This window comes from Mytilus californianus, unplaced genomic scaffold (genome assembly GCF_021869535.1).
Source record: "Mytilus californianus isolate M0D057914Y unplaced genomic scaffold, xbMytCali1.0.p SCAF_7, whole genome shotgun sequence".
NCBI classification, from domain to species: domain Eukaryota; kingdom Metazoa; phylum Mollusca; class Bivalvia; order Mytilida; family Mytilidae; genus Mytilus; species Mytilus californianus.
Window position 1 is genome coordinate 91,320,570 of NW_026262723.1, and position 23,206 is coordinate 91,343,775.

The following is a 23,206-nucleotide window of genomic DNA, read 5'->3' on the forward strand; positions in this document are numbered from 1 at the left end:
AAAACCTCAATTCGGCTACTTTAACCCAGAGCACCGGAGGGACGACATTCTGCACACGGCACGCAGCCTAGTAAATGCATCAGATATAATCTCTCAATGAAATAGCGCCCAATAATCAATTCATGATAGCTATGTGTGTATATTAAAAAAAAAAAAAAAAAAAAACTTGCATGCTTTCTATTTAATTATAACAGAAAAATATAATACAATATATGTCCGAGGCTCTGATTATAATAACGATCGTACCTGGGACTCATATGACCATATATATCATACAGTCCCAGATCGTACACGTCTCTGTTATATAGTTCCACGTTTACGAATCATATTAAATTATGTCCCAGCTGATAAATGAAATAAGTCTTAAAACCCAATTCAATGTTGTATATGTATATATTGTAAATCAAAGACAATATCTTGATTTTAATCAAGGATTTTAATAGTAGGCCTAAAAGAGACATATATCCAATTTTGATAAATTTAGATATTTAATGAACTGTATATATGGTGACTGATGTTCTCAACAGATTTCTTATATATATATATATAGACAAATGTATCATAATTAGGAATTCTCGAGGAATAATTGCATAATTGATGTGTGTGTGTTTTGGTTTTGTCTATTGTTTGTTATAAGTCACAAAATTGCTGTATCTTTTTTGTTTTTTTTTCTTCTATGTTTTCATGTATTTCATCGATGATCCTTTTGTACTTGATTTTTATACTGATTTAAATTAGTATGTTTGTATATAAATTATGTAGATCTATGTCTCTGGTAAAATATACTATATAAATCCTTGTTTAATTAATCATTCGAAAATGACCGAAAACAACAAATCTATGTCATTGTTTGTGGTATTCGAAGCGTAACCTTCAAAATAGTAAACGTGGAACTGTTATATCCGGGAGCACATGTTCCCCCTATAAAACTGTTAAACGTCTTACGTTTACACGTGACACAGTTTTTCATCCAATCCCTCCACAACACGGTTGTGTTGTGCTGACTTATTTTACGCATGCGCATTATAGACCGGTCTCTTTGCCACGTTGAAGACTGCAAATAAGTTGATATACTTTGGGATCAGTCTTTTTCATCACAGAAACTATCGGTTACACCTGCAAAAAATATGCTGTCTTTATTTCTAAGTGCCTGCGTTATTGCTCTAACTTTTGGAGCAGACATTAAAGATGAAAACGGTGTTTTAGTGTTGACAACAGCAAATATCGAAGATGCTCTGAAAGACAACACAAACATCTTGGTTGAGTTTTGTAAGTATCTGTCAGTAAATACACATGCAAACATACTTATTAGATAACTATTTTGTACAGGCATATCTTAATAATGTCTATCATATACAAGATATCGATAACAGTGGATGATATCATTTTTAATTAAATTTGTATGACAAGTTCAGGTTTCCATATGGAATATCCAGCGTCAGCAGCATTCTAAAGAATAACATGAGCTATTTTAAATAGTCTAGAGTTTTATTGTATGATATGACAGGCTTCAAGAATTAGAAAATCGACTGAACTACAACAAAAATAATCAACATGTTATTAATGTGCTTTTATTAAATTGTTGCAAGTCCAGTTTAGAACTTTAAACAAACTTGTAATGTCGGTTGGATACAGTTATGTGGGTTAATGTGACATACTTGAGAATTAATCTGTTTTGAGGTATTTAGATTTTCAAGAGTTGAATCAACATATTTTACTTTTTAATTGTCTTGCTATTGTTTTGTCGTAGCTGCTGATCAAGAATAATGTAATCCGATAAATGCCTAACACAAATTTGTATAATTGAATTCCAGCTGGAGGTTACATGTAAAAAAGGATCAGGTTTTTAGTGTTCGAATTCCTTCTTTAACTAGTCAACAATTAAAGAGCATCAAATCTAATCATTACTTGAATCATAAATGTACAACCTTGGGTTCTCAGATGGTTATTCTTATATTCTAAAGCAAATAACAATTTTGTCATCTATAATTTGATGTACAGTGTAATTCCTAATTCCTAGATGATGAAACTAGTACAGAATATAATTACATGTCCCACTCCAAACAATTACTAGTTTGGGGGCCACAGCCCCCTTCCCCTCCCTTTTTTTCAAAATCCTGGATCTGCAACTGCTAATAACACATTAAGTTAAAAATTCACTGTGGACAATAAATTCAATTATTTTATTTGCAGATGCCCCATGGTGTGGCCATTGTAAAGCTTTAGCACCAGAGTATGAGAAGGCAGCCAAAGCTTTAGCTGATGAAGGTTCAGACATAAAGTTAGCCAAGGTTGATGCTACTGTCGAGTCTTCACTTGGAGAAAAATATGAAGTACGAGGCTACCCTACCATCAAATTCTTCAGATCAGGAACACCAGTTGATTATTCAGGTATAAATTCCAAGAATAAAAACTTTTTGGTTTGAATACATAGTTTTTTAATGATTTTTTGGAATATCTTTTCCATAAGCAGTCCATTGTTTTCTGGGATCTTGTGATCAATTTATGAAACAAAAAATATCTTGAATGCCGTTTGTGCTGCTGTTTTATATTTTAATGCCTGAGAAATGTGTTCATTAACATAAAAAAAACCTTTAATGTTAATACAGTTTTGCATGGTTTGTATAATAGAGAAATTTTAGGATTATTGTTTAAAGCTGTATATTGTAATTCATGCAGTATAATGTGTCTACAGTTTATTTTTTTGTGATTACAAAAGTGTTTGTTGAATACAAAATTAAGTCTCACTAACCATCATAATTATCAATTTTATGTTATATAGGTGGTAGACAGTCAGCTGACATTGTAAACTGGTTGAAGAAGAAGACTGGTCCCGCTTGTGTTACTTTAGATTCAGTTGATGCTGCTAAAGCAATGATTGAGAAAGATGAAGTTGTTGTTCTTGGTTTCTTCAAGGTGATTTACAAATTTTCAAAAATTAAGTTATTCTTTAGGTTGCTGTATTAAAGTTCATATACTCTTTTAAGTCTTTTAGGTTAAACTTTTCATCCAAGTAATATATAAATGACTTCCATCTTAAGTATGGAAAGGAAAAGAAATTTAAAAAACTTCAAAATGGATTTTCTGTTTGGCATTTTGTAAAACGAAGGTCTTACTAAATTTTTTGTAATTACTTTTATGTTAATTTTAAACAGCTGTTACATTTTATTGATTTTGTAAAATTACAACAAACTAATTATGGTAATGTTTTATTTTTTTCATGTTTTTACCTTAAGGTACATTGAAGTTTGTAAAATCAGAATACAATTGAATCTAAATGCCCCAAAAATATAATTTTGATTGAAAAAAAGTTTGTTCAAGGAAACATTTTTTTTTGTGTAGTAATAATCCCTTATTCATGAAGATGTTATGGTCTTGATTGCCTTCTTCTCAAGGTATCATCCTATATACTGTTTAAATGTATGTCTTCAATTTAAAAAGTGTTCATCTATTGATGCTCTGCAAAATAAGAAAAGCTGAAGAGATTTCTTTGAACTATTTCTTAATTTGAAGTATTCTTGTGTTTTTTAAATGTTTGAATGTTTCATTTCTAGGATTTGAAGTCAGAAAGTGCTAAAGAATATGAGAAAGCAGCACAAGGTATTGATGATATCCCATTCGGAATTACATCTAATACTGATATCTTCAAAGAATATGAAATGGAATCTGATGGTGTTGCTCTCTTCAAGAAGGTAAAATTTAAAGAAAATGGGGATTTAATGTACTGCAATACATCAACCTTTAAACAAAATAATAGCATCATCAGAAAAATGTTTGAAAAAGAAGTACTAAATTAACACATACTCACATCCATGCATTCTGTAAATTGACAGTTCATCAAATTACAGTTTCAAACTATTTTCCTAAGGATGAGAGATTCAATATTTTAGTTTAAGTTTTCTCATATAGCAGATGTATATATTACAGGTTGAAAAAAATTGGTTTCCGTTTTAATCAGGTAGTGAATTAAATTAAGTTTATGTACATTTGCATATGTATGAATTTACATCATCTGGCATTTCATGCCAAGAATCAGAAAATTAAATGTTTTTATAAAATGAAGGTTAAATGAACTATTAAACAAGTCCACTGACAATCTGTGGCATAGCTTTAGGGCAAGTTGAACTAACCAGTTAGGTTACATTTGACACTTCATAGTATATTGAAGTATCCATTTTGAATGGCCACACTGCCTTAAGCTATATAGTATTAAAAGGTATTTAATTAAGGACTGATGCATTGTTAAATGTACATGTAATTACTGGTACATGTATGTCATAATAAATCAGTAAAAGTTTATTAAAGTAACGGTTTAAATACTTCATGAATTAGCAGTATGTAATAGATCATTATAAGCTTGTTTATTTACATGGATATTCTAACATTCTTGAATATTTACTATTTTACAGTTTGATGAAGGACGTAATAACTTTGAAGGAGAAGTTACTGCTGATGCCGTGAACAAATTCATCTCGGCCAACAGATTGCCGTTGATTATTGAATTTACACAAGAGGTTAGTAAACCAGATCATATGGTACTGTTTACCTCTAGTTTTTGACATTTTAACAAAGGAGATGTGGCATAATCCTCAATGGGACAACAAGTTGCAAGATTATAGCTCAATTGGTCTGCCTATAATCATAAACTTTTTGAAAAGTCTTTTCCAGTGAATCCATTGGGCCAATTTGAACCAAACTTAAACACAATCTGCTTTGGGTCCTTTTTCAAATTTGATCCTGTCAATCAAAATGGCTACTGTTACTAAAATTAGAATTAAGGGGTAAGCTATGAATACACAAATTATGTAAAGGTAATGTCCCAATAAAAATTAGTTTATCATACTAAACACATTTAAACATGGCAACCATCATTAGGCCTAAAAAAAAAAAATCTGTGTTTCCGGTAACATCATTTTGTTAAATAGGGTCGGTAGGTCGGATTTTTTTTTTTTTTTTTATTTTTTTTTTACATTGTAAACGAAATCCGGAAAATTATCATGGTTTATCCAAGTCCGTGTCCGTAATTAGTTTCAAATACCTAAAGTGCGGCCATTTGCAATGTGTTTGAAGCACCTGCTGTGCAAATTTCTTGGATTTTAACCTATTTGGAATACCTTTTGACATAAATAAAATGTTTTACTGGCTTTCTGTGCAGTTACATAAATAATTATGTCGAATAACAAAAGCCTGTGTCAAAAAACAGGGTCGGTTGATACCAATTTTTATTTTTTTTTTGAAGATCCAATAAAAAAATTAGGGTCGGGGCTAAAAAAACAGGGTCGGTCGGGTTACCGGAAACACAGATTTTTTTTTTCTCAGCCTTACTCTAAAACAAATATTTGAAAATATGTTTGGGCATGAAAAACATTAATTTTATCAGGTTTCAAAATATTTAAATACTTTGGATCATTGATACTTGTATGGGTTTAATACGTTGAGGTGAAAATACATTCTGATGAGTCAATCATTATTGATATCTCAATTTTGGAAAATTTTGTCATTCCAAGATAAAATAATGTTGCAGAACTTGTCTGGTTGGATATCCTTGTATGTTAAATAGTAAAAGCTATAACAATGAGTGATTCATTTTTCTGATTTCTTTATAAAAATTTCACTGCATTATATTGAATGTTTTTGATTAAAAGAAATCCTAAATTTTGTGAAATTCTTAAATTTAAACAGTTATTCTTGAAAAACATAAATAATAACTGGATTAACATGACAATATTGAAGTTAAACTTTATATTCGGTTCTATGACAATTTTAACTCGATGTTGGTTTTTATACCTTTTTTTTCTGTTTTCTTTAGTCTGCACAAAAGATCTTTGGTGGAGAAATCAAGAACCACATCTTACTCTTCTTAGAAAAGAAAGCAGATGCTTCTGCCAAAATTTTGGAAGGATACAGGAAAGCTGCAGTTGGATTTAAAGGAAAAGTTCTGTTTATCACCTTAGATACCTCAGATGAAGATAATGCAAGAATCTTGGAATTCTTTGGTTTGAAGAAAGAAGAAACCCCAGCTGCTCGTCTTATCACCCTAGGAGAAGACATGACCAAATATAAACCAGACTCTGATGATCTTTCAGAAGATGCTGTTACATCATTCGTACAATCCTTTTTAGATGGCAAATTGAAGGTGAGATTGAGACAAAGACTTTTTGTTATTAATCAATTTTAGGTTCAAAGAAGATTTGAAGAAACTATATACTTTTTGAATAAGGAAACTTCATATTAGTTTCCTCTCTTGCATGGTACACAAGGCCATGAAAGTAGTGAGACTTTGATAATTTGACTTCTTATACAACCATTTAGACAAAGATGACTCAAACTCTTACAATAATAATACTTTGAATATGTAGACATGGTAAGAGCAACTGCATATTCCTCAAAAGAAAAAGATATCCTTAAATCCCTACTGATGTGTCAATTTTATTGCCAAATGAATGCTGAAATATATTTATGCCCTGTTGTAGGCAATGGAGGCATTAAGTGTTACCCTTGACCTTCCGTCTTTCTGTCCGTCCCATTTCCATTTCTGCACTCTAACTTAAGTTTTCCTAATCCAAATTTTATGAAACTCCTATATAATGCTAAGAACCAAAACTCACAGAGTTCAAATCTGGACAGAAAGTCATTAACCGTTCAAGTGTTATGCCCCTTTTTGACTTGGCAAATTACAAAGCTTGAGTGGGGACATTCATGTCAAATTCAGGTACGGCCAAATAAAAGTATATGTGTGGTTCTAGTTACATCCTGAAAAAAAAGGGTCGGTAGGTTGGCAATTTTTTTTTTTCTTGGATTGGGCCAAAAAAAATAATACATGTGATTCCGCTAACATGCTGGGAAAAAATAGGGTAGGTAGGTAGGCAATATTTTATTTTACAAAAAATTTTTTGCTGGGTACTTCTAGGGAATCTCTCTGACTTTAACAGTGCTTGTTCAAAAATGGCATAAAAAGTGTTCGGGTAGGCACTAAAAATTAGGGTAGGTAGGGTTAGTGGAAACACATGTATTTTTATGCCCCCGCCTTAGTGGTGGGGGCATTAAGTTTTACCCTTGTCCGTCTGTACGTACGTCCGTCCGTACGTCCCGAAATTGGTTTCCGTTCTCTAGCTTGAGTTTGCCTCAACCAAATGTTATGAAACTTATACACAATGCCTATTACCACAAAACACAGATCAAGTTTGAATTTTGGTGGCATCACTTTAACCGTTCTAGAGTTATGCCCCTTTATAAATGGAAAAATCTCAAATTTTTTAGTTTCCGTTCTTTAACTTAAGTTTACCTCAACTAAATGTTATGTAACTTATACACAATGCTTATTACAACAAAGCACAGATCAAGTTTGAATTTTGGTGGAGTCACTTTAACCGTTCTAGAGTTATGCCCCTTTATAAATGGAAAAATTACAAAAATTTTATTTTCTTCTAAGTATCAAGTAATTTATAAAATTGGAGTTATCTTCCTTTGTCCATGATTATAGTTGAATCGACTACAGTCAATGCTTTATACAATGCAATGTTTAATTTTGACTTCCACTGATAAAACACAGATCAAGTTGAATTTGGGTAGTGTCACTTTAACCATTATTGAGTTATGCCCCTTTATAAATAGAAAGATTGCAAAATTTTTAGTATCCATTGGGATTCCATTCTGTAACTCAAGTTTGTCCCAACCAAACATTATGAAACCTATGCACAAAATTCATTACCACAAAACTAAGATCAAGTACAAATTTTTTGTTTCTGTTTTGTAACTTTAGTTTGCCTCAACAAAATGTTATGAAACTTATACACAATGCTTATTACTACATAATACAGATTAAGTACAAAATTTGGTGGCGACACTTATACCATTCTTCAGTTATGTCCATTTATAAACATAAAAATTGCTGAATTTTTCGTTTCCGTTCTCTAACTTTAGTTTGTCTCAACCAAATGTTATAAAACTTATACACAACTGTTCTAGAGTTATGCGTGTTTACAAATAGAAAAATTGCTAAATTTTTAGTTTCTGTTCTCTGCTTAAGTTAGCCTCAACCAAATGTTATGAGACTTGCACACAATGCTTCCTCAACCAAATGTTATGAGACTTGCACACAATGCTTATTACCACAAAACTCAGATCAAGTTAAAATTTGGGTAGCGTCACTTTTACCGTTCTTCAGTTATTTGTTTCCGTTTTCTAACTTTAGTTTGCCTCAACCAAATGTTATGAAACTTATACACAATGCTTATTACAACATAATACAGATTAAGTACGAAATTTGGTGGTGACACTTTTACCATTCTTGAGTTATGTCCCTTTTATAAACATAAAAATTGCTGAATTTTTCGTTTCCGTTCTCTAACTTTAGTCTGTCTCAACCAAATGTTATAAAACTTATACACAACCGTTCTAGAGTAATGCGGGTTTACAAGTTGAAAAATTGCTGAATTTTTAGTTTCTGTTCTCTACTTAAGTTAGCCTCAACCAAATGTTATGAGACTCGCACACAATGCTTATTACCACAAAACTCAGATCAGGTTCAAATTTGGGTAGCGTCACTTTTACCGTTCTTCAGTTATGTCCCTTTATAACTATATGATATGCAAGCGGGGGCATCATCTGTGTCCACATGTGGACACTATCCACATTTTTATACGACCGCAAAAATTAAAAATTTTTTGGTCGTATATTGGTATGACGTTGGCGTCGTCGTCGTCGTCGTCGTCGTCGTCCGGCGTCGTCCGAAGACACATTGGTTTTCGCACTCTAACTTTAGTTTAAGTTAATGGATCTCCATGAAATTTTACCATAAGGTTCAATACCACGAAAGGAAGGTTGGGATTGATTTTGGAGGTTATGGTACCAACAGTTAAGGAATTAGGGGCCAAAAAGGGGCCAAAAATAAGCATTTTTGTAACTTCCAGACAATAACTTGTGTGTAAGTGTATGGATCTCTCTGACATTGTACCACAAGGTTCCATATCACATAGGGAAGGCTGTAATTGATTTTGGGGGTAATTGCCTCAAAATTTTAGGAATTAGGGGCCAAAAAAGGGGCAAAAAACAAGCATTTTTCTAGTTTCATGACAATTACTTGTGTGCAAGTGTTTGGATATTTCTTAAATTGTACTACAAGGTTCCATATCACAAAGGGAAAGCTGGAATTGAGTTTGGGGGTAATAGCCCGAAACGTTTAGGAATTGGGGGCCAAAAAGGGGCCAAAAATAAGCATTTTTTCTAGTTTCCAGACAATAACTTGTGTTCAATTGTATGGATCTCTCTGAAATTGTACTGCAAGATACCATACCACAAAGGGAAGGCTGGGATTGAGTTTGGGGGTGATGAATCATAAGGGGATAAAAAAAATTTGGGGGGGGGGGGGGGGGGGGGAGGTTTTCTTTTTTTTTCTTTTTTTCCTTTTTTTTTTCTTTTAAAATTTTCCATTTTAATTTGGTTTTTTCTGATTTATATTTAAAAGCAAATAATAATGATATGGTAGGAAATACACACCAAACAGGATGTGTAAATTATTATACAATAAGTATTGTGCAATAGCAAGAAATTTTCAATTGCACAGTATTGCACAATAGCAAGAAATCTTCAATTGCACAGTATTGCGCAATAGCAAGAAATCTTCAATTGCACAGTATTGCGCAATAGCAAGAAATATCCAATAGCAAGAAATTGTCAATTGTACAGTATTGCGCAATAGCAAGAAATATTCAATTGCACAGTATTGTGCAAAAGAATATACTTTGTATAAATTGCTTATTTCTTGATCAATTTCAATGGGGTTTTATTCTTGAATTCTTGGGGTTCTTTAATATGCTGAATCTAACCATGTATTAAGTTTTTGGATTTTGGGCCCTGTTTTTAAATTGGTCCACATTGAGGTCCAAAGGGTCCAAAATTTAACTTTGTTTGATTTCATCAAAAATTGAATTATTGGGGTTCTGTGATATGCCGAATCTAACCGTGTATTTAGATTCTTAATTTTTGGTTCCGTTTTCAAATTGGTCTACATAAAGGTCCAAAGGGTCCAAAATTAAACTTAGTTTGATTTCAACAAAAATTGAATATATAGGGTTCTTTGATATGCTGAATCTAACCATGTATTTAGATTTTTGATTATGGGCCCAGTTTTCAAGTTGGTCCAAATCGGGGTCCAAAATTAAACTTTATTTGATTTCAACAAAAATTGAATATATGGGGTTCTTTGATATGCTGAATCTAACCATGTATTTAGATTTTTGATAATGGGCCCAGTTTTCAAGTTGGTCCAAATCGGGGTCCAAAATTTAACTTTGTTTGATTTCAACAAAAATTGAATATATGGGGTTCTTTCATATGCTGAATATAACCATGTATTAAGTTTTTGGATTTTGGGCCCCGTTTTTAAATTGGTCCACATTGAGGTCCAAAGGGTCCAAAATTTAACTGTGTTTGATTTCATCAAAAATTGAATTATTGGGGTTCTTTGATATGCCGAATCTAACTGTGTATTTAGATTCTTAATTTTTGGTTCCGTTTTCAAATTGGTCTACATAAAGGTCCAAAGGGTCCAAAATTAAACTTAGTTTGATTTTAACAAAAATTGAATTTTTAGGGTTCTTTGATATGCTGAATCTAAACATGTGTTTAGATTTTTGATTATGGGCCCAGTTTTCAAGTTGGTCCAAATCGGGGTCCAAAATTAAACTTTGTTTGATTTCAACAAAAATTGAATATATGGGGTTCTTTGATATGCTGAATCTAAAAATGTATTTAGATTTTTGATTTTTGGGCCCCGTTATCAACTTTGTCCACATTGAGATCAAAAGGGTCTTTAATTAAACTTTGTTTGATTTCATCAAAAATTGAATTCTTGGGGTTCTTTGATATGCTGAATCTAACCATGTATTTAGATTTTGGATATTGGACCATAATAGGTGAATGTCCAATTTAAAATTTTTAAGTTCTTAGACCACATTCATTCTGTGTCAGAAACCTATGCTGTGTCAAATATTTAATCACAATCCAAATTCAGAGCTGTATCAAGCTTGAGTGTTGTGTCCATACTTGCCCCAACTGTTCAGGGTTCGACCTCTGCGGTCGTATCAAGCTGCGCCCTGCGGAGCATTTTTTTTTTTTTTTTGGCCCTGTCAAAATCCAGAAAAAAGTGGTGTGTTCACAGAGTTTGATTCCAGTATCATACATGTTCCTACCCAGTGATATTGTTTGCCTCACATTACATCCGAAATTCAACTTTCCCCCCTAGAGAAAATTCCCAATTACTAAAAAAAAATGGCTTAAAATTCCTCCCAATAAGTTTTATATTTTTCCCAAAAGTGATGGCATTGGTATTAATGAATGTAAATTTCGTTACATGTTATTATTTTGATATTATGAAAGCGCTTTTGAGATCCAGGTTTCTGATCAGAATCATCACGGTGTTTGTAACACATATGGTTTTCAATGCATTAAGTACCTTTCAGGTTTAAAATGTCTGAAAATCAAAATATATGTGATAAAACTGTGCAAAAAAGACAGTAAAGTTTAGCAAAAAATCAAAGATGTGTTTAAAAAAAATTAATTTTTAATTATGCATTTTTCCCCAAAAAAAAACCTGTAGAGGTAGTTTTGAAAAAAGACAACAATATCACTGCTACCGGAAGTTCGCCATTTTCTATGTGTTTGGTTGTAAAATAAACAGATATGTTACGTTTTTAGTTAATTTTGTTGCATTCTGTTAAGAATTGTGTTGCATTGTAGCCGTAGTGGATACTTCTAATGGAAATTCAGATGACAGAAGTCTGTGAATTTAATTATTGAAATTCACATTCCACAAAATGTGATCATTCGAAAATTATTTTTCAGAAATGGAAGAAAAGTTCTAGGGTCGGTCGGGTAACTGGAACCACACATATACTTTTATTTGCCCTAAGCAGAACGGAAATTTCAGTCTATTCTGTACTTTTGAGCCAGAAAAGTGAGGTCTTCAAGTATTAATTAACATATTAATGTGAGCATTTATATCCTGCAAAATATTTCCCATTTGAATTTATTTATTTAAATTTGTTTACAGGCTCATTTGATGTCCGAAGAAGTGCCAGCAGACTGGGATTCCAAACCAGTTAAAACTTTAGTTGGAAAGAACTTTAAAGAAGTAGCTTTCAATCAAGATAAAGCAGTTTTAGTAGAATTCTGTAAGTATATATTTTAATAGTTTAATATTCAGTCCTATGCAAACCTTAGATTGAAGATGTTTTTTTTTTTACATCCCTGTAAAACGAAAAAATTCTTTAAAACTTTGAAGTAGCAAAAGTATTTTGAACTTAAGGATCAGAAAATGTCTTGGAAATTCAGACAAGTATTTTGAAAAGTTACTGGATTGGTGGCATTTCATAATTATTCTAGAAACCATGTATCAAACATGGTAAGGAATATTTTTTATTTTTTTTTGGAAAATGGACCATTAATTTCTTTCAATACAAATGTATTATTTTAAAGACATGTATTAATTATTATTTGTCTACATTCGATATTGACTAGGATTATTGTTATTGTTAGTCAGTCAAGAGAATAGAAGAAAGGAGATCTGGTATGATTGCCAACGAGACAACTATCCATCAGAGACCAAATGATGTACATGTTACCAACTATGGGTCACAGTATGGCCTTCAACAATGAACAAAACCCATACCTCATAGCAAGCTATAAAAGGCCCCGAAATGAAAAATGTAAAACAGTTGAATGTCATGACAAGGCGAACACAAAGCAAAAAGTTTCCAATACATATCCATAAAAAGATGTTTTAATCCTCTGTTGCATTTGCTGCATGTTATAATAAAAGTTAGAAGTGTGTAGCAGTTAATGTTTTTTATTTATACTGCTGTTCCAATGTTTTTATACGACCGCAAAAAAATTTTGTGGTCGTATAATGGTATGACGTTGGCGTCGTCGTCGTCGTCGTCGTCCGAATACATATTGGTTTTCGCACTCTAACTTTAGTTTAAGTGAATGGATCTTTTTGAAATTTGACCATAAGGTTAAATACCACAAAAGGAAGGTTGGGATTGATTTTGGGGGTTATGGTACCAACAGTTAAGGAATTAGGGGCCAAAAATGAGCATTTTCTAGTTTCCAGACAATAACTGTGGAACGGTGTATGGATCTCTCTGAAATTATACTACAAGTTTCCATACCACAAAGGGATGGTTAGGATTTGCTTTGGGGGGTTATGGCTCAAACCGTTTAGGAATTAGGGGCAAAAAAGGGGGAAAAACAAGGTTGTCCTGGTTAATGGACAAATACTTTAGTACAAAACATAATTTAAAGCAGTGTAAGGGAGATAAATCAAATACATCATTGAAATTATCTCCCTTACACTGCTTTTAAATTATGTATAAAGTAATGGTTAATGAACAATAAAGATAATCTAAAACAGTGTAAGGGAGGTAATCCAAATACAACGTTTTGGTTACTTCCCTTACACTGCTTTGAAATTATGTTTAAAGAAATGCATATTTATAAAGGAAGACCAGTAAAAATATCTGCAAATGTTTTCATCTTTTTTTTTTACAAAAAAATCCATATGAAAGATTTGACACTATATTTTTATTAATTCTATTATAAAATAGATTAAGTTAGCACTATGGTAAATTTAAATGGGTAATTATGGTTGCCTACTCCATTGGAAATTTGAATTGAGATTATGACCATATCTTGAGGGAAAGAATTTTTTTGGGGGAAAAAGGGGGGGGGGGATAAAAAGAAATTGTGGGGGGCCAATTTTTTCTCATTTCAGATTTCAGAAATTAAAAAGAATTATTCTTCAAATATTATTTTTTTTTCAAATTTCAAATATTGAAAAATTTCAAGAAGTAATCTTTAATTGCACAGTATGGCGCATTAGATTTGTAAAATCTTTGATCACATTTATTTATTTGTTATGCCGAATCTAACAGTGTATTTAGATTTTTAATTTTGGGTCCAGTTTTCAAATTGGTCTACATTAATTAATGTCCAAAGGGTCCAAAATTAAACTTTGTTTGATTTTAGCAAAAATTGAATATATGAGGTTCTTTGATATGCTGAATCTAAACATGTATTTAGATTTTTGATTTTTGGCCCAGTTTTCAAGTTGGTCCAAATTGGGGTCCAAAATTAAACTTTGTTTGATTTCAACAAAAATTGAATATATGGGGTTCTTTGATATGCTGAATCTAACCATGTATTTAGATTTTTTATTTGTGGACCCCGTTATCTAATTGGTTCATATTGAGGTCAAAAGGGTCCAAAATTAAACTTTGTTTGATTTCATCTAAAATTGAATTAGTGGGGTTCTTTGATATTCCAAATCTAACCGTGTATTTAGGTTTTTAAAGGCAGTGCTTTAATGCCTTTCTAGTTGCCGGGTTAATCCTTCCTTCCGCGATATTCAACTTATCTACGTGGGGGGTCATTAGACTCCAAGTAGATCCGGAAATGTTGAATTCTCTCCTCATCTTATTGCGATATAAAATGTTTTTTATTTCATTTCATTTACATTGGGAAATAGAGAAACGATCATTGTGTTTTGTTAGTTTTAAAAACTTTTGATATATTAGTATTTTGCATTATAAGCAGTCAACCGATTGACAAACTAGAATTATTTGAATTCCGTGTGGAAAGAGCTCGGGTTAATTTCGAGTGTTATCTGCAATCTAGATGTTTATAAATCATTTCAGTCGTTGATATAATAATTAAAGGTCGACTGAACATGAATTATATTATACAATTTAAAGCGCATTTCTGTTTATGCACGTGATCCCGTCTAACGTTATTTTCGCAGTTATATATAAAGTAGCAAATTATCGTTCCTGAATAGGTGGCGCCGTGGTAGCGGATCCTGTTCCTCTTCTTCCGGTTTCTGCACTGTGCAACTATTTCAGTTATATTTTTAATTAACGATGCCAAATACTTGTTGTGTACCTGGATGTCATTTAAGAGGAGGACATGCATTTCCAAATGACTTAAAAAGAAGGAAAAGTTGGATCAACGCCATGGCCCATACGCAGATTGGACGAGAACACGATGATATCGTGGAGTCCATCTCAATCAGCTGTTGTTTGCAAGGCACGTTTTACTGAAAAAGACTACGTGCAGGAAACTATTCATGGTAAAACTATTTTCTTTGTGAAATATATAGTTATATATGTAATCGCCATGCGAATAAACCAAAGTCTGTTTACAACCGCAATTATCGTTTTAGAATAAAAGGGGGTGGGTAATTCAAGACGTCATAATTTTTTGGATTACGATTCAATGTGATCTGTTTGAGATTTTTTGGTGATTGCTACAATTATAATGATTTCTTACAAGAGGTATATCATACTGAGAATTATTTTAGCAGTAATTATGCTAATGTAGTAATGACAGGAATGCATAAGCTATGCCTCATAGACTTTCTTGAAAAATATCAATGACAATGTTAACAGGAACAAAACAATGACATGCTCTCATCTATATTATAGTTATTTAGGTACAAACAATGTACGTTTGTTGCATAAGTCTCTCATTGTTTGTCCTTTGGATTTACATAACATACATTGAATCAGGCAAACATAGTTTTATCCAGATTGTAATGAATAAATCTAGTTAATATTTCGCCAGGTAGTACAAAGTATACATTGCTAATGGAAGTTCATTTAAATATAAAAAAACTAATGTTTTATAACCTTTTTCAGGGCGCAAACCCACCATACAGAGACTTAAGTCTACTGCAATTCCCAGCCTATTTTCCTGGACCAAGCAAGAGACTGAATCGTCCGCAAAAAGAAAAATCAGGGCAGTTTCCTGTGAAAACAAAAGAACTAAACTTGATGAATATTGTAGTAGAAATCTAGAGGAAAGTTTTGATTGTAAAGTTGGTTTTCCTGAAGAAGTCATTCATACTGCAGAAAGGATTTATGACTGTCCACCACCAACTGCCGAGCTAATGTTGAGCTTCACAGATGGAATTACGCAAACACCATCAATGCCTATGTTTTCAGCAGAGAATTTTGAAATGAAGACACGTGACACAGCCATGCATTTTTGTACCGGTTTAGAGTTGTATACTAAATTTTTATTTGTTTTGACCACACTTGGTCCAGCAGCACATTGTTTGAGATACATATATTTTCAAATTGATAGGGTGTCAGTTGAAAATCAGTTTTTTTATGACTTTGATGAAATTGAGGCATCATACAACCAACTTTGAACTGTCTAGATTCTAGATTGAATCTAGTGTTAAGAATATTGTGTATACATGGATTGTTTTTATGTCTAAACAGTGGTGTGAGGCTAACACTTGGCCATCTAGTGGTTTAGTCAGGTATTTTTCACCATCCAACTTCAAATTAAAGTTTCCTACGACTTGGATTATTATTGACAGCACAGAATATCCCGTGATAAAACCTAAAGCTCCTAGAGCTCAGGCAACCTTTTCATCAAATAAAAACAGAAAATTCTTGAATGTTCGACACCTGGTGGTTTAGTCAACTATGTCTCTATGTCACATAGAGCGAATTATTGGACTTGGCAAAACATACAAAATTCTAATAAATCCTATGAATGGAACTGAAACAAAACTTTCATCTGAAATAACATTTAGTTGTTTTATGTTGTGTAATTTTAGAACTTGTATTGTGCCAAAGGATGCATAAATAAAAGTGACGCAATGAATTTTGTTCTGATATATATATATTTACAATTACATGCACATGTAAATTGTAATGCATATAAAAATAAGGAGATGTGGTATGATATTCAGTGAGTTTATCAAACTAGAAGTGCATAAGAAATGGGTTTAAGCAGTTACAGGTGTTACTGTCACTGTACAATCTCCAACAATGAGAAAAACTCGTACCGTGTAAAAAATTTCAGAGATCTTACAACTAAGTTTTGTTGTCTCACCTTGACTTTGGTGAATTTTTTATATCTGTTGATGTAAATATAAAAAAGAAGATGTGGTATGATTGCCAATTAGAAACCTCCACACATGCACAAGAGACCAAATGACACAGAAATTAACAGCTATAGGTCACAGTACGGCCTTCAACAATGAGCAAAGCCCATACCGCACAGTCAGCTATAAAAGGCCCAGAAATGACAATGTAAAACAATTCAAACAAGAAAACTAACGGCCTATTTTATGTAAAAAAATGAACAAATATAACAAATATGCAACACATAAACAAACGACAACCACTGAATTACACTTTTATAGGCTCCTGACTTGGGACAGGCACATACATGTACATACAGAATGTGGCCGGCTTAAACATGTTAGCGGGATCCCAACCCTCCCCCTAACCTGGGACAGTGGTGTAACAGTACAATATAAGAAAGAACTATAAAAATCAGTTGAAAAGAGGCTAAACTCATCAGATGGATAAATACAAATACAAGTGAACGTGGTCAGGTAGTTGTACATCCAAACAACAAAAAGACACTAAGTACAAATCAGAGAGTACTCGCAGTTACTGACAGCTAGTTCAAAGCCACTAACAACTGATAAAAAAATCTTGCATCTAAGACTAAATTATCAATCCGTAAGCTCCCTTTAGAATTTTATAAATTTTAGATTTTACATTTCTGAGTTATGGGGTTTTATTCATTAAAAAAGGGGGGATTTTCCAGTTTTTGGACAACAACTCAAAAATGCTTTAAGCAGTTCACATGAAACTTTGGTGAATTATTTATAGCTATTGATGTAATCTCCCTATTGATTTTCATAAATTTCAAATATGACATTGAGAAGAAATTGAACTTTATTTGTTTATACTCTGGCAACAGATTTATTAAGTATTGCACAACAGCACAGTGTATTGCACAACAGCAAGAAATCTTTAATTGAATATAAATTCAATTCATATAACCGATTTCAAGTTCATTGACTACATTTTATCAGAAACTATAATATGTCAAATATTTAATTACAATCCAAATTCAGACCTGTATCAAGCTTGAATATTGTGTCCATTTTTGCCGCAGCTGTTCAGGGTAGTACCTCTGCGGGTGTATCCAGCTGCGCTCAACGAATCAGTTTATTTCTTAATTAAGAACTCCTTTTTATACAACCGCAAAAAAAATTTTGTGGTCGTATATTGGTATGACGTTGGCGTCGTCGTTGTCCGAAGACACATTAGTTTTCGCACTCTAACTTTAGTTTAAGTGAATGGATCTCAATGAAATTTTAAAATAAGGTTCAATACCACAAAAGGAAAGTGGGGATTGATTTTGGGGGTTATGGTACCAACAGTTAAGGAATTAGGGGCCAAAAAGGGGCCAAAAATAAGCATTTTTGTAACTTCCAGACATAACTTGTGTGTAAGTGTATGGATCTCTCTGACATTGTACCACAAGGTTCCATATCACAAAGGGAATGCTGGGATTGATTTTTTGGGGGTAATTGCCTCCAAATTTTAGGAATTAGGGGCCAAAAAGGGGCAAAAAACAAGCATTTTTCTAGTTTCATGACAATAACTTGTGTGCAAGTCTATGGATCTCTCTGACATTGTATCACAAGGTTCCATATCACAAAGGGAATGCTGGGATTGAATTTGGGGGTAATTGCCTCCAAATTTTAGGAATTAGGGGCCAAAAAGGGGCAAAAAACAAGCATTTTTCTAGTTTCATGGCAATAACTTGTGTGTAAGTGTATGGATCTTTATGAAATTGTACTACAAGGTTCCATATCACAAAGGGAAAGCTGGAATTGAGTTTGGGGGTAATTGCCCAAAAAGTTTAGGAATAAGGGGCCAAAAATAAGCATTTTTCTAGTTTCCAGACAATAACTTGTGTTCAAGTGTATGGATCTCTCTGAAATTGTACTGCAAGGTACCATACCACAAAGGGAATGCTGGGATTGATTTTGGGGGTAATTGCCTCCAAATTTTAGGAATTAGGGGCCAAAAAGGGGCAAAAAAAACAAGCATTTTTCTAGTTTCATGACAATAACTTGTGTGTAAGTCTATGGATCTCTCTGACATTGTATCACATGGTTCCATATCACAAAGGGAATGCTGGGATTGATTTTGGGGGTAATTGCCTCCAAATTTTAGGAATTAGGGGCAAAAAACAAGCATTTTTCTAGTTTCATGGCAATAACTTGTGTGTAAGTGTATGGATCTTTATGAAATTGTACTACATGGTTCCATATCACAAAGGGAAAGCTGGGTTTGAGTTTGGGGGTAATTGCCCAAATGTTTAGGAATTTGGGACCAAAAAGGGGCCAAAAAACAAGCATTTTTCTAGTTTCCAGACAATAACATGTGTTCAAGTGTATGGATCTTTATGAATTTGTACTGCAAGGTACCATACCACAAAGGGAAGGCTGGGATTGAGTTTTGGGGTGATGAATCATAAGGGGGTTCAAAAAATTTGGGGGGGATTCTTTTTCCTTTTTTTTCTTTAAAATTTTCCATTTTAAATTGGTTATTTCTGATTTATATATAAAAGCAAATAATAATGATATGGTTTGAATAGGTAAATTAAATTTTTTTAAGTATCTTAGACCACTTTCATTCTGTGTCAGAAACCTATGCTGTGTCAAATATTTAATTTCAATCCAAATTCAGTGCTGAATCAAGCTTGAATGTTGTGTTCATACTTGCCCCAACTGTTCAGGGTTCAACCTCTGCGGTCGTATCAAGCTGCGCCCCAGCGGAGCATTTTATTATTTATACTGCTGTTGCAATTTTCAACAGACTATTCATTGATGTATGTCTTTATTTCAGATGCACCATGGTGTGGACATTGTAAACAATTAGCCCCAATTTGGGATGAATTAGGAGAAAAATTCAACGATAAAGACGATATTGTTATAGCTAAAATGGACTCTACAGCTAATGAAATAGAAGATGTTAAAGTTCAAAGTTTTCCAACTATTAAATACTTCCCTAAAGGCAGCAGTGATGTAAGTTCAATTAACAGATTTTGAAAAAATACCTCTACAAATTAAAAAGTAATCTTTAAATTTCAGAATATTTTTAAAGGATGTCCATGCTGTATGACAATATTTTTTTTTCATTAGATCTAAAGGTTATATATAGATATTTATCTAATGATGCCCGTTTCAATGTAATTGTAACCAGCAATTTATGAAGTATTGACAAAGGAGAGGAAACAACAATCACTTTTTATACCGGCAACAATGAGAAGGATGTAAGAAAATTGACTAGACGACTCCCTGTCATTTGCAACAGCTCCAATACTTCATATTTTGAATTTCTGTTTGGTTCTTCTAAGCAAATACATTGATTTTTAAAGCAACTATTTAAATCTTGGATGTTTTTGGTATATTTTCAGCAAAGCATATTTCTTTACTATGTTCTCTCTATGATTGCAGGTTATAGATTATAATGGAGAAAGAACTTTAGATGGATTTGTTAAATTCTTAGAAAGTGGTGGAAAAGAGGGAGCAGGTGAACCAGAAGAAGTAAGTGTTGTCACTGCTTTATTTCACTGGTATTGAGTGTAAAATATGAAGATGGTTGTAAGAAAAGTTGATTAATTTGCTATTAAAAAAAATATCGAACCCCGTATATACAATTTTTTTAGTTTATGAATAAGTAAAAAAATGACAAAAACCAAGTCTCATTCAAAAAGGAAAGGCTGAAAATTGGCCATTGGAATTATCTGGAGGAAAGGGATGCTTGCATAATTTGATTATTTTTGGAATAATCATGAAGAAACGGTTGCATCTCTTTTACAATTATTTTTGAAATGTTTGAAATAAGATATTCAGGACAGCACAAAATAATAATGTTCATATTATTGCACAAATTGATAGACAGCTCTTTTTCTAATTTTAATGCAGCACATTTTCTATATTTGGATGTTTAATTCTTAATGTCAAATAAAAATATAAAAATTATGAAATCTTTTATTCTGAAATCATGATTTTTCATTCTTTTTTTTCAGGAGGATGAAGATGAAGATGAAGAGGAAGGAGATGAAGCAGCAGCAAAGGATGAATTATAGACATTTCCATTACGGGTTGTGCAGGGGTGGGAGCTTATTCCATTGTCAAAGGGAAGGGAAAATAAACCAGTCTGTTATTTGGAATCTCTGTTTGGACATTAAGTGACCTTAATTGTTGTCTATTTATTTAAATTCATTTGACTGTGTTCAATATTGAGATTTGGGGTTTAATGTTTGGTGCAGACATTTCCTGGAGTGCTTCCATATCATGTTGAATGTAGAGAGATGTTAGACTATGTTTAAAAGTGTGAGTGGGTCCAGTGGTGCTATGATAGTTTTACATAGTAATTCACCGTTTATCAAAAAAGGTTAAGGTTTTTGTTAAGTGTATTTTTTTTAATGTCATCACAGGCACTTGCCAGCTGGATCCAATTATCTTTGAAATGAAAATGTAGACACATTCTAATGTCTTTAGACTTAATAGTTTTCATTTTGTAATCATTTATAGAACTGTAGTGCTGAATCTGGAAAACAAATGTATTCAATATGGTATTATGTTTGACTGTCATTTTGTAATTTTTGGCAGCTTGTTTTGGCATTTTATATTTTCCATCAAAATGTTTTTATCTAATCCAGTGTTCAAAAATGGAAATCAAGAAAAAAAATATCTTATCCATTCAAAGTTATTTAAAAAACATGATCAACCAAATTTAGAGTCTTTGCATAATTAAGAATATTTCCCCTGTCTAGTCATACCCAAAGATTTCGTAATCATTCCAAATTTTAGTTGTAAATTTCAAATTTGGAAATGAGAACCCAGCGTAGGCCCCTTTCTTACAAATAGCATCTATATGTCTCCTCATTGCAGTAGAAAATTGACAAGAGAAAGTACAAATCCAAATTTCCTGTCATGTTTTTCTGGGTTTTTTTTTTATCTATAGCCATACATGTATCATGTTTTTAAGTTATTATTTTTTCTTAAATTGTAGCAATAAACAGTGACTTTTGTTATTAATAGTTTTGAATTTATGAGTGCTATAAATATTATTTCACTGACCTCAGTAAAAGATGGTTTGTTTTTTTTTAAAAGAAATTCATCTCTTTTAATGTTTGTATTTGAAGGGTTTGCATTGTCAAATACTCTACCCTGATATTAAAATTGCAACAGCATTTGTCTGAAGGGATCATTCACCATTGTAAATGATGTTGATTTTCAGTGATGAAATGAAACTACCATGTTATGAAAATTTGAACTCTTTCCGACTTCTTTGAAAGATTAAGTGAGTTTCTTTTAAGAAGACTTTATCATCAGTGACCAGAAGTATAGTGCAATTAAATCAGTTTTCAGCAAGTGACATTGCTACTTAATTTGTTGTTCATTAGGTTCCTGTATATCAGTAGATTTTTTATAGTGCTTCAAATAGCTTCCTCTTTTCCTACTTATATAAGGTTTTCTTATTCACAACATTGTTGTATTTGGAAATTTGAAATGTAAATTATTTATAGTATGATCATCCAAATACAAAAATGTTGTATATATTTATTAACGAATTGTAGCCAGTAGATATAGGGTTACCCCCTTTCTATAAATGGAACAACAGATTGTGTGCCATTGTCACTTTGGTTATTTTTACTATTTTATGTATGAATGGGTGATGGATGTGTTTTAATTGGACAGTTTGTTTTGTATACATGTTAAAGATAAACATTCAAAGTTTTGTAAGATTATATTAAGAAGCATAAAAATAGTAAATATTAAAATTTGAAAATACAAACATTGTCTCTCTCTTGACCACTTATTAGTAGGCCTAGCCTGAGAGCATACCTCATAACAGTACTGTCATGTACAGAAGTTTCTTCTTTTTTTGTGTAACTGCGGAATCGGAAAGACATTTTAACAAAATTGGTATCAAATGAAAGCTGTATGCAAATTCTTGGATATCAAAAGGGGGTGTACAGTGCTAATTCCTGCAAAATGTACCTGTTTACCTATATTTCAGCTTCTTTGAATCAGTTCTTTCTTGTATGCAATTGAATGTCTGCTGACATTAAGGATCAATTCAACATGTAGTTTTTGTCAGACTTGGGGATTATTATCCAGTAGCAGCATAAACTATTTATATAAAGATTATGTCGGAATGTACAAGACCTGGATGCTTCATTTCCTGTATGCAGATACCTTATGTTACAAAGTTTCAGTCTGTCATATGTCTATTGTCCTTGACCTCATTGTCATGGTTCAGGGACCAATGAAAAAGAATGTCGTTTTTGTCTCGCCTTGACAAAGTCA

General features: G+C 32.5%; 2 protein-coding genes across 2 annotated transcripts; both read left to right on the top strand.

Moving 5' to 3' along the window:
• Positions 1–1,020: 1,020 nt before the first annotated feature.
• Positions 1,021–22,691, top strand: LOC127708687 (protein disulfide-isomerase-like). Its single transcript, XM_052213800.1, has 10 exons — positions 1,021–1,269; positions 2,194–2,391; positions 2,783–2,916; positions 3,555–3,692; positions 4,410–4,514; positions 5,810–6,136; positions 12,053–12,173; positions 19,731–19,909; positions 20,342–20,431; positions 20,917–22,691. Exons 1-10 carry the CDS (start codon positions 1,128–1,130, stop codon positions 20,974–20,976), a joined length of 1,494 nt encoding a protein of 497 aa, XP_052069760.1. The 5' UTR covers positions 1,021–1,127; the 3' UTR covers positions 20,977–22,691.
• LOC127708733 (uncharacterized) lies at positions 14,853–16,452 on the top strand. The gene is made up of 2 exons (XM_052213859.1): positions 14,853–15,127; positions 15,696–16,452. Exons 1-2 carry the CDS (start codon positions 15,043–15,045, stop codon positions 16,208–16,210), a joined length of 600 nt encoding a protein of 199 aa, XP_052069819.1. The 5' UTR covers positions 14,853–15,042; the 3' UTR covers positions 16,211–16,452.
• Positions 22,692–23,206: the final 515 nt, after the last annotated feature.